This window comes from Euleptes europaea, chromosome 6, assembly GCF_029931775.1.
Source record: "Euleptes europaea isolate rEulEur1 chromosome 6, rEulEur1.hap1, whole genome shotgun sequence".
NCBI classification, from domain to species: Eukaryota; Metazoa; Chordata; class Lepidosauria; order Squamata; family Sphaerodactylidae; genus Euleptes; species Euleptes europaea.
Window position 1 is genome coordinate 83,642,463 of NC_079317.1, and position 17,066 is coordinate 83,659,528.

The 17,066-nt window shown below is 43.8% G+C and overlaps 1 protein-coding gene across 1 annotated transcript in view; it reads left to right on the forward strand.

Annotated features, from left to right (window-relative positions):
* The first annotated feature begins 3,237 nt into the window (after window positions 1–3,237).
* The window catches only part of IRAG1 (inositol 1,4,5-triphosphate receptor associated 1), a 56,967-nt gene continuing 43,138 nt past the window's right edge, over window positions 3,238–17,066 (forward strand). Inside the window, exon 1 of the mRNA XM_056851460.1 lies at window positions 3,238–3,309. Within this exon, the coding sequence (XP_056707438.1) occupies window positions 3,238–3,309 (72 nt within the window). The remainder of the gene's footprint in view (window positions 3,310–17,066) is intronic.

A 17,066-nucleotide genomic window follows, 5' to 3' on the forward strand; every position in this document is an offset into this window, starting at 1 on the left:
GGTGCTGCTGCACTCGTCTTGTTAGTGGCTTCCTAGAGGCACCTGGTTGGCCACTGTGTGAACAGACTGCTGGACTTGATGGGCCTTGGTCTGATCCAGCAGGGCCTTTCTTATGTTCTTATGTTGTTCTTATTTTGTTGGCCTGGAAATTTAGTACCCCATTCCCCCCTGTTCATCATTATTCAGACCACCTGGAGGTTGGCAACCCTATTAAAGATGCCTGTACCTCATTGGTGGCTCAGAAGTGCCAAGCTATCTTAGAAAATGATTTATAAGCTATTGTATGTATGGCTTTTCTTTTTTCTTTATGCTTTTTTTTTTAATAAGCAGAACACTTGAGGCCAACAGCCAGGTTAGCACTGGAGATGAAGTAAATCACCTTCATTCTGCACTCTTGCCCAATTATTCAGCTGCAACTCAGAAGGTAAGTTTACTGGGGAGGGGTATGTGGGTGTGTTTGTTTGTTTTGTTTTGGGGTTGGGGTTGGGGGGTTGAGGGGATTTGGTATTCAGCTTTCTTTGCTGTAGGTCAAACGAGCTGTAAGGAGGGAACAGCTTTGAAAGCCAGGCATTTCTAAATACTTTTTCCTTTTATGGAATAGAACTCTTAGAAAATCACTTCCTGGAGACTGTGTTCTCAAAACTGCTCAGCGACACAGGGAAGTTGCTTGCATCCAGTGATGAGATGTGAGCCTTGGGGTGAGGATTAATCCTCAGCTGCTTTATTTTAAGCAAGGAGTTTATGAAACATGCAAGAACTAAACAAAGTCTATTTATATTGTATTGGTTGACACAAGAATACCAGAATGTAGTGAGATGCAGGTTTTCACTTCTAAATTGGTTAAAATTAAGCATATTGAAAACTAATGTTATACAGGGTTTTTTTTAATGCTCAATTAAATCTGTTCTGCTAAAGGGAGAATGTTTCACTCCTTGGCGTTTTATGTTCTGGTGACTCCTGGGCTTTCGTCTTTCATTTACAACCTCAACCCAGTGCCAGTAACAGCAGCTCAGGATCAACAAATGGACCAAATCCCATTTCGTGTAGAGCAAGCACATATACTTTATCTTGTGCATTTTTCTTTGATTCACGAATAGCATAATCAGAAAGTTGCACATTAACATATTTTGTACGCGTGTTCTCAGAAATTTCCTGTGACTTTTCATGAATTAAAAAAAACTTTCAAAGATAGTCTGAAGATGCCCTGACTTCATATTTTCTTAATTACTTAATTTATACTCTGCCTTTCTTGCAGAGACACTGTGTGTGTGTGTGTGTGCTTTGTGCTTTTTATGCTAAGGCACTTTTGAAATCTCCCTTTATGAGTTGTAGAACTCTCTAACATGACATGAAACTGAAACTCTTACTGAGCCTCAAAAACACAACTTGTCATTTGTGGGTTGTGTTGGCAAAATTTAAGCTTTCTCTATCTCTCTGCCCATCCCTCCTTTACCAATATATTTCCAGCCTATAGGCTGGGTGACTGAACTGGAATCACCTCTTGCAGCTTTAAAGCTACTGAGCCCCTTATTTTCAGAATAAAGTGCACACACATAAAATAAATAAGGGTAAAGTGACAGCCTTATAGATTGAATGGTCAGGTACAATTTTACTGAAATTACAATCACTGCAGCACAAAATTAACTTATTTAGCTCTTCCTGCACAGTATATATACAATCTGTTTGGATCTAAGAAGTTGAGAAGTCAGAGTTCCCTGCCCAGGTCCAATGCATAGAACAGCCACCTTGCTCCAAGTCTGATAGCACTTCCCCTGGGTCTTCTCAGCCAGACCAACTGTGCTGAGTGCATTTCCTGTCACCTTCTTCCCCAGTTGACGTTGTGTGGATGAGAAGGTTATAGGGTTGCTAACCTCCAGGAAGAAGCTGGAGATCTCCTGCTATTACAACTGATCTCCATCCGATAGAGATCAGTTCGCCTGGAGAAAATGGCCGCTTTGGCAATTGGACTCTATGGCATTGAAGTCCCTCCCCTCCCCAAACCCTGCCCTCCTCAGGCTCCGCCCCAAAAACCTCCTGCTGGTGGCAAAGAGGGACCTAGCAACCCTAGAAGGCTAAGCTCCAAGGTGGTACATTTGCCAGACCCAGAACCCCTAGTAGCATGCTCTGAGAAAACCTTCACCCACAAAAAGGCTGAGAAGGCAAGAACTATAGAAGCTCATATGCCTCTTACCTCCCTTGGCCTGTACATATGATCTATAGAGCTGATCTCTGGATGCCCTCCTACTCAGTGACACTGCGTGTCACCCCACCTTCTCACCCACGTCGGGAAGGGAGGAGAATGGGCTAATGAATAGAGATTTTCTTCCCTTTCCCAGCTTCCCACCCCCAAACAAAGGTACTGCTGGTACTGTGTGAAGAAACTAGATTGTGATTTAATTCACTGAAATTGGCCCCCATGGCAATCACAAAAGCTGCATAACCATGCCACCCACAAGCAAGTAAGGGGTCTTTGTATACTCAGAAGGATTCCCCAGGTAAGCCGACAAATATGAATTTGTAAATTAAACATAAGCAAACAAATAGAAAAACTCAGCCTAATCTGTTCCAGGAGCATGGAACATTGAGACTCTGTTGAAGGGGGAACTGAGCTACTCAAGCCCCTGAGAGCTTCTAGAATCCTAGCGGGAGATATTTGGAGAGTGAGAGGGAGGTTTCTGGGTTGTTTACCCCTCAAACTGTTTTCCACAGGCCCCAGCTTCTGGGAATAATACTGATCTACTTTATAATTCTACTGTAAGAGCTTTGCATGCTCAAAGCTATACATAGGACAAATATTATATGAAGAAATGTCATTCTTGGGTGTTTGCAGAATAGCTGCAAGAGAGAATGTATAGTTCTATCTGAACTTGTAAGACAACACTTTAAAAATCCCCAATGAAACCTCCACTGCAGTAATTCATGGAATGTTGAAAAGGCTTCTCTTAAAATGTCCCTATTATGTTACATTAGACCTTAAAAGCCCTAGTTAATAAAACATAACGGGAAACATAAGTTGTTCCTTTAAACTTTATTGCTGCTTATTATTATAAAGTGATCCCAGTGTTAACAGCTTAGACTTTAAATGGATTTGACTTATATTTTTGGCATCTATTATAGACTTTGGATCACAAGGCCCTTCAGACTCTCTCTTATGAGGTTAACTTGAAACACATATTCCCATCAGTGCATGGTCTCTTTAGTCCGCATTGCAACCCAACGTGGCGTCCAGCTCCCGTCATGCCAACCCTACCTGAAGATGTCGGTCAGCCAACTGAGACTCATCACTCCCTTTTGCCACCTGCAGATAAAGTAAGTACCCTCATCAAATCTGTTATCCTGATAGAATGCGGAAAACCTCTTTGTGCCCTTTTAATATATGTAGGTATCTGAATGTACTAATTTCTAGTTGGGAGGAGATATTTAATGCACTGGTCAAATCTTGAGGTTTGATAGGTGATATAATATTGTACTTGGTGTCCTCATTCCACCCTCATTCCATATCATTGCCCCCTCCTGGGGGGAACTGGTTGACTGCTGTGTGAAACTATATGCTGGACTAGATGGACCACTGGTCTGATCCAGCAAGCTCTACTTGTTCTTATGACTGTGTGGGTGAGGAACACGCAGACCACTGTGATGCCACAACATAAGACAAATTCTGGCTGTTACAGAGGACAAGTAAAATTCATTGGCCCTAAAATTCCCCGGTAGTATAATCCACATAGTTGGGAACCAGCATAGTTTAAAAAGTTGTTACAGAACTGTCAACCGAAGTTGAATTGTTTTATTTCTGACGCTATTATCCTTTCCTGTTCCTATTTGTAGGGCTGGGCAGAACATCTTAATCCATTTTTTTAGACTGTATTTAGAGCTGCTGTCAACTTCCCAGTAGAATTGGCTGCTGCGAGGATTTAGTTTGGGATGTTCCACAAGTTGTGGAGCCAATACCGTCCGTGGGACAACTTCTGTTGGAGAACTCACTGTAATTGTTTTTTAATACTGTGTTTCTCTTGCATCCAGATATTTTGCCAGTCCAATAAGTACCCCCAGAAATGGTGAGAAGAGAAACATAGGGCAGCAAACAGAGTCCATGCTTCCTTGTCAAACTGACAGTACTTGGTACATAGTTTCCCTTTCACATGATACTACGTCATACTTCTAAGCCCTCTGATTTATGTGTGTGTGGGAAGAGATAGCGATGGCTTACCTGATAGGATACATGCTTTGCCTGCAGAATGTCTCATCTCTGGCATCAGGGCAGGGAGCTGTTCCTGTTGACAGCAGAGGATAGGACTTGCAATAATGGGTTTAAATTATGGGTGGAAAATAGGGCTGTTGAAAAACAATTCAGTAAAATTTGGATTCGGCAAAATTCGGCCCGTTTTGATTCAGGAAATGTTGAAGTCTGAACTCCCCCCGATTCGGCTCCGTGGAATTCAGCGCGAGTTTCGGAGTTTGGGGGGAAATTCGGCTGTTTAAAGCTATTAAAAACACATTCACGCCTTTCCGCGACTCCGGGGGGGCATTTTTGGAGGTAGAGGTCCAAACATTTAAGCGTAGCTTGAGGGGACCCTTCTTGCAAGAACCCCCAAGTTTTGTAAAGATTGGGTCAGGGGGTCCCAAGATATGGGGCCCAGAAGGGGTCCCCCCCAAAATCGCCAATTGGAATAAAGGCATTAAAAACACATTCGCTCCTTTCCGTGGCTCTGGGGGGACATGTTTGGAGGTAGAGGTCCCAAAATTTCAGTGTAGCTTCAGGGGACCCTTCTTGCAAGAATCCCCAAGTTTTGTTAATATTGGGTCAGGAGCCCCCGAGTTATGGGGCCCGGAAGGGGTCCCCCCATCTGCCCATTGGAATAAAGATATTAAAAGGGATGTACTAAAACTAATGACAAGTCAGCCCATTGGAAGCAGTGGGAGAGGGTGCACAGCCCATTGAAGATAATGGGAGAGGGGAATGTCAGTTGACTTGCATTGACTCCACTGAAATACATTACAGGGGATGTACTAAAACGAATGACAAGCTAGCCCACAGGAGCGGCTGCACAGCCCATTGGCAACCATAGGAACCAGCCAGAGAGAGACTCACTGACCCACAGTTAACTCCACACGAAGTTGGCAACCGGTGAAAACAGTAGAAAGCAGTCCCACACAGAGGCAATCAAGCCCACCCACCCCAGCAGAACAGGTAAACCCACCCCCTTTGGCTTCCCCCCTCTCTCTCACACACACACACACACAGAATCTCCCCCCCCCCACATACATTCACACAGGAAAAAATTATAGAGAATTATAGAGAAAAGCCCCCAAATGGGTCTTACTGTGGATGTCCTCTTCTCTCAGGAGCAGGGACTGGGAGTCAGGACTCAGGAGTAACCCAATACGATTCTAGCAGACTCACACACACATACTCTCTGGCACGGGAGGTTTTGCCTTGGATTTGCCGCTCTCTAGATGCACATTAAGGATTGCCTGCTCCCATTCATTCCAATGGGTGAATGGGGGGACCCCATAACTCGGGATTAATTGCCTTTTAGTCAGACCCCCGGGCTGGGGTAATGGTACGGCCCAACTGCCGAGGCAACCACCAGACCAGACCCCCAGGCTGGGGTAATGGTACGGCCCAACGTGAATGTGTTTTTAAAGGCTGTAATGGGCAGATGGGTGGGGGGACCCCTTCTGGGCCCCATAACTCAGCCCCCCCTGCCCCAATCATCACCAAACTTGGGGGTTCTTGCAAGAAGGGTCCCCTCAAGCTACGCTGAAATTTTGGGACCTCTACCTCCAAACATGCCCCCCCAGAGCCGCGGAAAGGCGCGAAAGTGCACACGCACCCCCCCATGGGGATCTCTCTCACACACAAACAGACACTCTCTCTCTCCCTGGGCCACGCAGCAGCTGGGCTCATGCACTCAACCGCAACTGATTGGCCAGAAGAAGACCCGGCTTGGCCACCATTGGCCACGGGAGAATGCTGCTAGTTGCTTACTAACTGATGGTTATGCTGCTGATTCGGAGTCCCCGAATTTGCCAAATTTATTCAGCGATCGCCCCGAACTCGCCGTATTTGGCTCATTGTTTTCCCACCTTTTTTGAATTCGGTTCCATCGGAACTAGAAACTGCCGAATCGGGGAAAATTCGGCTGTTTTTCGGTTCGGGACGAACCGAATTGACAGCCTTAGTGAAAAAGTACCAGCTGGATCAACAGTGGAATCAGCTTCCTAGGGAGGTGGCGAGCTGTCCCTCATTGGCAGTCTTTAAGCAGAGGCAGGATGAACACTTGTCAGGGGTGCTCTACGATGATTCTGCATTAAGCAGGGGGTTGGACTAGATGGCCTGTATGGCCCCTTCCAACTCTATTATTCTATCACCTGTTGAAGGATCTCTGTAGCAGGCATTGAGAAAGACTTCCTTCTTGCCTGAAATTCTGGAGAGTTGTTAATGGACAGAGTAGATGGACCGATTATACTAGATGGACCGATGCTATAAGACAACTGCATGAGAGTACAATCTTGGGGGGAGGAAAACCTGTACGTAGTCAGACATGTAGGTTGGACTTCAAAAGAGCAAATTTTAACAAACTTAAACTTATGCTAGGTAGAATCCCATGGTCAGAAATACTTAAGGAGAAGGGAGTTCAAGAAGGATGGACGTTTCTCAAAAATAAAATACTGAAGGTGCAATCCCAAACCATTCCTATGAGAAGGAAAAATGGGAGGAGCCTAAAGAGGCCAGAGTGGCTCCATAAACAGCTTTTTAAAGAGTTGAGAAATAAAAAAGACTCATTTAGGAAGTTGAAGGAGGGCCTTATAACCAAAGAGGAATATAAGCAAATAACTAGTGCTTGTAGGGAGAGTGTTAGGAAAGCTAAAGCTCAGTATGAACTTAGGCTAGCGAGAGATGCTAAACGCAACAAAAAAGGGTTCTTTTCCTATGTACAGAGTAAGAGTAAGAACAAGGACAAGCCCATTGCGTGGACCGGAAAGTGAAATTGTAACAGGAGATGAAGAGAGGGCAGAACTCCTCAATTCCTACTTTTCCTCAGTTTTTTCTCGTGAGGGAAGTGGTGCTCAACATGGCATAAACAGAACATGTGATAAGGGAAGGGATTTGCAGCCTAGAATTGGTGTTGGGGTAGTGCACAAACACCTGGTTTCTTTAAATGAAACAAAATCCTCTGGGCCAGATGAATTGCACCCAAGGGTACTCAAAGAATTTGCAGATGTAATTTCGGAACCTCTGTCCATTATTTTTGAAAACTCTTGGCAAACAGGTGAGGTGCCAGAAGATTGGAGGTGGGCAAATGTTGTCCCCATCTTCAAGAAGGGGAAAAAGGAGGATCCGGGTAACTACCGACCCATCAGCTTGACTTCTATACCAGGAAAAGAGTTCGAACAAATCATCAAACAATCCATCCTTGAGCATTTAGATCACTAAGAGCCAGCATGGGTTTCTCAAGAATAAGTCATGCCAGACTAATCTTATCTCCTTTTTTGAGCAAGTTACTACCTTGCTGGATCAGGGGGATGCTGTAGACATAGTTTATCTAGATTTTAGTAAGGCTTTTGATAAGGTTCCACATAGTATTCTAGTTGACAAATTGGGAAAATGTGGGTTAGATCCTATTATTGTTACATGGATCTGCAACTGGTTGACAGATTGTACCCAAAGCGTTCTAGTTAATGGTTCCTCGTCCACTTGGAGAGAAGTGACTAATGGAGTTCCTCAAGGATCTGTGCTGGACCCTGTGTTGTTCAACCTCTTTATAAATGATTTGGATGAAGGAATAGAGGGGATGCTTATTAAATTTGCAGATGATACTAAATTGGGAGGGGTAGCAAATACGGTAGAAGACAGAGCCAAGATGCAGGATGATCTTGACAGGCTGGAGAAATGGGCTAGAACTAATAAAATGCACTTCAACAAAGACAAATGTAAAGTTCTGCATTTAGGTAGGAAAAATCAAATGCATAATTATAGGATGGGGGAGACTTGTTTGAGAGTAGTGTGTGTGAAAAGGATCTTGGGGTCTTAGTAGACCAAATACTGAACATGAGTCAGCAGTGTGATGCTGTAACTAAAAAGGCAAATGCAGTCTTGGGCTGCATCAATGGAAGTATAGTGTCCAGATCACGCGAAGTGATGGTATCACTTTACTCTGCTCTGGTTAGACCTCAACTAGAGTACTGTGTTCAGTTTTGGGCATCACAATTTAAGAAAGATGTAGACAAGCTGGAACGTAGGGCTGTCAAAAAAAAAATTTGGTACAGTTCGGAGTCGGCCGAATTTGACCCTTGTGGGTTCGGTACGTGCTGAAGTCCGAACTCCCCCGCTTCGGATCCCCAGTAATTCGGGGGGATCCGGAGTTCGGGGGAAAATTCGGCCCCCGCGCGCCTTCAGAGGGATTCCCTGAAGGCGTGCGGGGGCCCTTTAAACTGATCTGAGCCTCCTTTAAACTGATCTGCGCCGAGGCGCAGGTCAGTTTAAAGGGCAGCCCGCACCTTTCAGCGGGCTCCGCTGGAGAGGCGCGGGCTGCCCTTTAAACTGATCTGTGCCTCCCGGCCGGGAGGCACAGATCAGTTTAAAGGGCAGCCCGCGCCTTTCAGCCGGCTCCCCTGAAGGGGGCCCCGAATTTGCCGGATTTATTCGCGAACTTCCGAACTCGCTGAATTCGGGGCCCCCGGTTGCCCGCCAGTTTTGAGTTCGGATCCGTCCGAACAGAAAATCACCGAATCAGGGGAAATTCGGTTGATTTTCAGTTCGGACCGAACCGAATTGACAGCCCTACTGGAACGTGTCCAGAGAAGGGCAACAAAGATGGTGAGGGGTCTGGAGACCAAGTCCTATGAGGAAAGGTTGAAGGAGCTGGGTATGTTTAGCCTGAAGAGGAGAAGGCTGAGAGGGGATATGATAACCATGTTCAAGTACTTGAAGGGCTGTCATATAGAGGAGGGTGCTGAGTTGTTTTCTGTTGCTCAAGAAGGTCGGACCAGAACCAACGGGTTGAAATTAAATCAAAAGAGTTTTTGTCTAGATATTAGGAAGAATTTTCTAACAGTTAGAGCGGTTCCTCAGTGGGACAGGCTTCCTTGGGAGGTGGTAAGCTCTCCTTCCCTGGAGGTTTTTAAGAAGAGGTTAGATGGCCATCTGTCAGCAATGCTGATTCTGTGACCTTAGGCAGATGATTAGAGGGAGGCCATCTTGGCCATCTTCTGGCCACTAGGGGTGTGGAGGGGGGAGGTAGTTGTGAATTTCCTGCATTGTGCAGGGGGTTGGACTTGATGGCCCTGGTGGTTCCTTCCAACTCTATGATTCTATGCCCATCAAAGGGCTTTTCTAATATGCATTTATAAAGTACTGGATAAGTGTGCCCAATATCTTAAAAGTATTTACATCTGCCTCTCTATTCATCAGTCATCTTTAAAAAAAAAAAAAAAACCACTGAGAACATCATGTTCTTTAAAAGGTGTTGAAAATTTTAAAGCCAATGTATATCTGGCATGCTTAGTTTTACTTTATCATTGTCTTTTAAACCTAGGACACTTTGGATAAAAACATCCGGTATTTTTCCTTTCAACATCATAGGGAAATGTTGTCAACGTGAACCCCGCAGTGATTTGTCATATATACTGACTCAATAGCACATTGTGCAGAGTGCTAATTTCCTGGTTTAAGATAAACAGCTGTGTGCGATCTTAGTGAGCCGTCTGTTGAGAGGCATAGAGTATAGGTCAAACAGAGCTGGATTTTACTTCATTGCCTACAGTTGTATTGCATTGCTGTATACCTAAAATGTTATCAGGCATCAAATGTTATAATTTGAACAACAGGCACTGTGGGAGCATCTGAGGGCTATCTACAGGTCTCTGCTAGCTTGGAAGTTGAGTGACATAAATGCTTTTTAAGTGTTCTGTTCACAAGTGTGCTTTTGACTGGAAGAAGTGCTGTAATTCTGCGAATGCAACGCATGGCCTAGATCATCAGTGCTTTCATACTTGTGCTTGATAGTGCTTCCCTGTTTCTGTTTCTCATAGCATTGTGTTGTATTTGGGGAACAACTAGTACTACTGTGAGAAGTTGGCAATCCAACACAATACACACAACACAAGCCTTTATTGGCATATAAAAGGAAGAACATACATTTGGGTAAAACTGAGTACAAATAAATAAAACCATCCCAAGTCAGACACTAAGGAAAGCTACACACCATTCACGATACCTGATTGCTAGCTGTAAGAACCTTGCCACTGCTTCAATAATTTTTGGTTTTTGTGTTGTCATAAGATAGGATGTCCTTATTTCACCAGAGAGCCATTCCCTGTTTACAAACAGTGGGTCAATTAATTGGGATCGGCTACAAGCATAAAAGCAACAATTGAAAAGGACATGCACAAGGGATTCAATTTCACCATTCCTGCAGGGATAAAGTTGGCAATCCTATCTATTCCCTACAATCCTCCCAAACTCAGCTCAGTACAAGGAAATAGCAGAGAGGCTACTTGGGGCTCTGGTAGGGTTGCCAACCTCCAGGTGATGACTAGAGATCTCTTGCTATTACAACTGATCTCCAGGCAACAGAGATCAGTTCACCTGTAAAAAATGGCCGCTTTGGCAACTGGATTCTAAGGCATTGAAGTCCCTCCCCTCTCCAAACCCTGCCCTACTCAGGCTCTACCCCAAAGATCTCCAGGTATTTCCCAACCCAGAGCTGGCCACCCTAGGCTCTGGGGTGCAAACAGTGAAAGCACAAAGGCTGTTGTTGCACCATACTTCGTTAATGGGGAAAGGCCCCTGGAAAGCTGTAAATCAGGGTCATGGAGAAACAGTCTCATGGTGTATGCACACCATAATCTCCATATTACCGTATTATACCATATTATGGTATACTGGAATTTGTACATCTGCACAGATTGAAAAGGCAACATATGGGTGTAGCAGACAAGACAAATCCCTTATAGCAGGCAGGGGAAGGAACATTGGGCTAAGTTTCTGGATATAACTAGCTGTTATGTAAAGTAGGTCTTGAATCTTCACTTGGCAGCAGTGAAAAAGAGATCGTGCTCAGTTACAAAAATGGTGCTAAATTTCCAATCCAACAGCATGCAAGTTTGAGCTGCAATGTAGCCGAACTCTGAAAAGGAAGCAAACTGGTTTAAAATATGAAAGCATCGTCTCCTGTGCGTTCTAGATTGTTAAATGAAGGAAAATACCCAGCAGACTATCATTGTGTCTTTTATTGTTAAGCTTAAACCCATGTTGCCACAGTAAATGTATTAGAGTTTAAAGTACCACTGGACGTTGTTCTGTTTTGTCTAGAAAGCTCTCTGAGCCAAACGACACATTATGCTGTGATAAATCTCCTCCTGCCTGGGTTGTTTTTTTTTGGGGGGGGGTTTAAAATGCAACTGTAGAGGGGTGCCAGTTTCTTTAGAATAAAAGAGAATGTGCGTTGAACCCTTTTCTTCAGTACTCTTTCCTGGTGAAAGTCCTTCCCCAGCTGCCTCAAAAGGGGAAATACACATATCTTTTAATGTGAAGTTTGAATTTCAGATGGAATTTTTTTTTTGCAAAAGAACAAAAGGAAGTCTTAAAAATAGATTGCTACTTTAAATATGTCTAAATATTTAGAATAGTTTTAAGAAGAATACATTTCACTACAGACTTTGGCAACACTCCACCTCTAGTCATGCATAAGCAAACTGTTAATGTGCAGTGAGTCGTACAAGAATACGGATGTGGATTTGATGCACATTGGAATGCGCATCCCATTCAAAGCAACACAGTACTAAGGTCTGCTTGGTCACCTGGCTATGCCTCTGATTTATGCCCATAGATCCTAAGCCAGCAACTGATACATGCAAAAAATATGCATAGATCATTTTCACAGGATCTGATGTTGGAAATTTGTAAATGCTGAGCACCTCTGGTCCTGTGATATTTACACTAAAGAAGTCCCATGCATGAGCTGAGCATTTGGATATGTTGATAAACAAAATAATGTTGCTTTTCAAGGAAATAATATAAGTTATAAACTGGAATTTTGAGCAAAGAACAGTTTCATTAACTTTTCATGAGATATGTAAGTGATAATCTTCTCTTAACTTGGATGAATTTATCTTGTATTTGGGTGAAGTGGATGTTGGGTTTCCAGTCTCTGGATGTGGCCAGGAGTTCTCCCAGAATTATAGTTGATCCCCACTTGGACGAAATGGCAGCTTCAGAGGGTAGAATCTATGGCATCACATCACCACTGAGCTCCTTCTAGGGTTGCCAACCTCCAGTCAATGTTACTCCTGAGAGAAGATGCAGCCTGGTTGTGGCGCTTAAGAATTTTGTATTATCACAAAGGCTGAAGAAGCAATATATTTGTGAAAAACGTTATAATTCCGGAAGACGTTTTCCATTCTACATTCTTCCATGATACCAGGGTATTCCCTCCCCCTTTTGTTCCATCCTTGTAGTCCACGTGGACTTTTTGACTCGTCCGTATGGAAAAGCCTCCTTAGACAGCTTTAAAAGATTGTTGGATCTTCTGGCTCTTTGAAAAGTCTGTTATAACGCTTTTTTAGAGACATTGCAACTCTCTGTCTATTGTTGTTGTCCTTGTACATTTTTGTATGTTGTTTTTGCTTGCTTGCACCTCACTATTGTAGTCACTGTATTGTATAATATTTTATTATAACTGTTTGATACTTTTTGCAAATTTGAGCTGCGTTCTGGTTCTTATTTATCAACCTCCATGTGGGGCCTGGAAATCTCCCAAAATTACAGCTGATTACCAGACTACCGAGATCATTCCCCTGGAGGAAATGATTGCTTTGGAAGGTGGACTGAATGGCATTATAACCCACTGAGGCCTCTCCCAGTCCCCAATCCCCACCCTCCCCAGATCCCACGCCTGAGATTTCCCAAGCCTGAGTTGGCAACCTGAGCTCCTTTCCCTCCCCAAACCTCTACCTTCCCTAGGCACTGCCCCCAAATCTCCAGCAATTTCCCAAGTCAGAGTTGGCCACCCTAAGTGAATGTCTTGTATTTATCTTGTTTGTTTAATACCAGCAGTGACTCTTCAGTCTGTTTAGAATCATATTTTAAAATTTCTTGAGTTTCATTAAAATTGTTTGCAAACACTAGGAGTTAGAAGCCAGTTTTCATTGGAAATAGGTGAAGTCCACAGTAGGATTTTAATTGTATGGTGAAATAAAAACAGAGTTTCACTTACCTGTAACTGTTGTTCCTCTGGTGGATCTTCTATGCAGTAACACATTGGGACTGCGCAGGCGCAGGCCAGCCACGGATAAGATTTGTCAGCTTCTAGCAAAATCTAAAAAGAGAGTGCTCCCCCTCCCCTCGGGGCAGGCAGCCTTCCTGCCCAGCGGTCACATGACCCAGGGGGAGGGAGCACTCTTCCCTCCAGTTCTCCAACCTGCTGCCACGGAACCAACAACCACATGAATGCAGAGAGGTCCCACAGCGGGGAAGGAGGGAGGGATGTGTTACTGCATAGAAGATCCACCAGATGAACAACAGTTACAGGTAAGTGAAACTCTGTTTTCATCTGCGTGGCTTCTATGCAGTCCCACACTGGGAGAGTAGCAAGCTCGGTTGCCCGGATGGTGGGTGTGGGACAGTCACCGAAACAATGACTGCAAGACGGCACGTCCCACTGCTGCCTCTCTAGATGAATCCACATCCACAGCGTAGTGTTTCATGAACGTGGACGGCGTGGACCAAGTAGCAGCTTTACAGATGTGGTGAAGATCAACCTTAGAGGAAAATGCGATGGATGCCGCATATGCTCTGGTCGAATGCGCCCTAATCATGTCAGGACAGTCTTTTTTTTTTTTCAATAAAATTTTTATTTTTCAAAACTATTAAACACATATTTCAGCAAATACAAATAAACAATAAACATCAAAATAGATAAAAAACATTCGCCAAGATTGTTGCATTCAATCATAGGTTAACTCCCCCTAACCCTCCTCCATCTCCAAATAAATTTATATATTCTTTTGCATAAAAATTTCTAATCCTATAACAAAAAAGAAAACAAAAAAACAAGAAAAAAGGGTTAATAATTAATTCTATCTTATAATATAATAAAATAAAAAAGGACAATAATAATAAATGGATTAGAAGAACAAAGTAGCATTAATTACTTCCATTAAGAAATTTAATTTGTTTTAAATTCTCCCTTCCTCCCTAACACCATTCAATGAAATATTACTAGTAAATTATTTTATCAAATAAGATCCATATCCAATTAAAGCCTGTCCTTTTAACCAATTCCATTTGTTAATCTTCACCACAAAAGACACTAGAGCCATTTAGGTTAGTCCCTTTATCAGGGTTTTCCAACGCCTCCTTCTTTTCATCATTTTCATTAAACACCGAAGATGATCCTTGAAAATTGTCAGCAAGCTCTCTTCCACAAATGAGTAGTCTTCAAGGCGTATCTTAGTTACAGTATTTTCCGCTTCCAATTCTAAGAGGGAGATCTCAACAAGTCGGATTTTCCTGTCCAAGTAGGTATTTAACCGTTCATCAAGCAAATTGAAGAGATCAATTACATTCAACACCATTGGTTGGAATTTGGTTTGTTGTATGTTCTTGTATGTTCTTCCTCTCCTTCCTCAGCTAAAGAGCTCTCTAGCATTGCAGTATTTGGAGATACATCTTCAGAATCTTCTATAAATTCATTCCTGTTTTGAGTTACTGACAGGGTGAAGATATTAAATTTGGTCATCATCTGCTCCAGCAGTACTGACATCTGCTTTTGTTGATTTAGCAGTTGTTCATAATACCTTGCATTTGTCTCATTTGTAGATTGAACATATCCTGAATTAACTTTTCCATGGCAGTTTCTTGCCAGAATGCCCTTCTTAATAGCGATTTTGGCAGGTCCAAGATCAAAGATTTTAATGAGTGTGGGTAGATTAATAAGCTTTGGTAAGCATAATCACTGAGAGTTTTTTCCAAAAAGTCCTTAATTTAAAGTAGAAATTGAAGTTTTTTGCAGACGCTCTAGATCGGCAGTAGACAGGAAGTAGGAAGTTGACAGGAAACAGTATAGCCACGGACTTTCCGACGTCCCCTTTTTTGTAGTTTTTCAAAGAGACGCCTTTAGATGATGCACCAAGGGAACGCCTTTCAGTCCTGCACGCTTCTTTCACTTCCCTTCTCCCCTCGAACGGCAAACATGCTTCTGCAGATCACAGCAATTCCTAGATGTCTTCCGGTTCTTGAAAACGAAACTTAAGGACGTGGATGAAGGACCTTCCCCAGCCGGGAAAAGATAGTAACCAAGGAGAGGGAGGGTTTTAATTCTCCTTTCCCCTCAAGCATCACAGAAACTGATTGGTCCCTTTCACATCAATCAGGAAGTTCGATTGTTTTGTCTACCCACAGATCAATTTGATAAAGTCCTTGCCGCTTTATCTGATGATTTATCTTAACAAAAAAGGCTTTATATGATGGGGGGAGGCATGCGGAGTTCCCAGTAGTTGCTTTCAGCCCGGTTAACTTTCTGTACCCGGTAAGATCAAAAGAATTCTTGTACTCACTTAGACTTCTGAGAGTGAGGTATTTTTCCTTTAAATGTTTCTTAAGATGGTAATAGGTGCTGGAGGTCCCGGGCGGTAGCGCAAAAAAAAAAAACGCTCGCGGCGATGCCTTCTCCCCTCAGTGTCAAAGCAGGACTGCATCCACACCTCCGGGGGACTTAAAAAAGCTCCCTCGGAGAGTATGGGAGTCACACTGCTATCTTCAGGCTGGAGAGGAATTACTGCATCCCAGTCCCCTTTTTAGGACCGGGTTGGTGTGCTAAGAGCACTCCAATTTTGAGCGTATCTTGGATTCTCCTAGGAGCTCTCCTAGAAGACTGGCGCCAGGACCAGCTCAGTAACCGGAAGTTCATGTCAGGACAGTCTTGGCCTGCAAGCTCGTAAGCCAACCTGATGGCTGATGTGACCCATCTGGAGAGGGTCTGTGGAGAGGCTCGACAACCTTTATGATGACCACCAAAGCAGATGAATAAATTATCGTCCTTTCTGAAACTGCGTGTTCGCTTTATATAGAAAAGGAGAGCTCTGCGAACATCTAGGGAGTGTAGGGCTCTGTCTGCACTCGAGGACGGGTTAGGAAAAAATACCAGGAGGACTATGTCTTGGCCAAGGTGAAAGGCTGAGAAATATTTGGGTAAAAATGAAAGTTTTGGCTTTAACACAACCCTATTGGAATGAAACTTAGTATACGGAGGGGAATGTGACAGCGCTGAGAGGTCACTAACCCTCCTCGCCGAAGTAATGGCGACTAGGAAGGCCGATTTAAACAACAGTAGGGAAAGCTCGCATGAGTTGACAGGAAGGCCTTTAAAGAATTTTTTGGATAGCGGGTGAGAAAAAACTGAAAAGGAGTCAATATTGCAGTGAAAGCCGAAATGGCGGCTAAATGAACTTTAATGGAGGAATTTGATAAACCACCATCTTTGAGGGACATCAAATAATCCAAAATAGAGGACAACGGGTATGTAACAGGAGAAAGTGATTTGGCTGTCGCCCAACTAGAAAACCGCTTCCATTTTGCATTGTACGAACTGCGGGTAGAAGACTTTAGGGAGTATAATAGAACTCTGGCTACTCTATCAGACTACTGCCCTAGGGTCGAATCCTCCAGGCTGCCAACTGGATGGCTGGGGGGTAATGGGTAGGGTCCTTGGGTAGGTGGATGAATTCCCCGTGGGCAAGGGACATTAGCACCGCAAACCACGACCTCCTGGGCCAGAAGGGTGTGATCACTATGGCATTGGTGTGGTCATGACTGAGCTTGGCCACTACTCTCTGAAGTAGAGGGAAAGGCGGAAACAGATAAAACAGAGCCCCGTTCCATGTCGACTGAAAGGCATCGCCCAGGGAGCCTGGGCTCGCCCCCGCCCTTGAGTAGAACTGTGGACACACAGAGTTGAGATGTGTGGTGAACAGATCTATCTGTGGGCGACCCCATAGATGGAATAGGTGTTGGAAGCAGTGCGTGCTCAGAGTGATCTCGTGTGCTTGATTGGGATGACGAC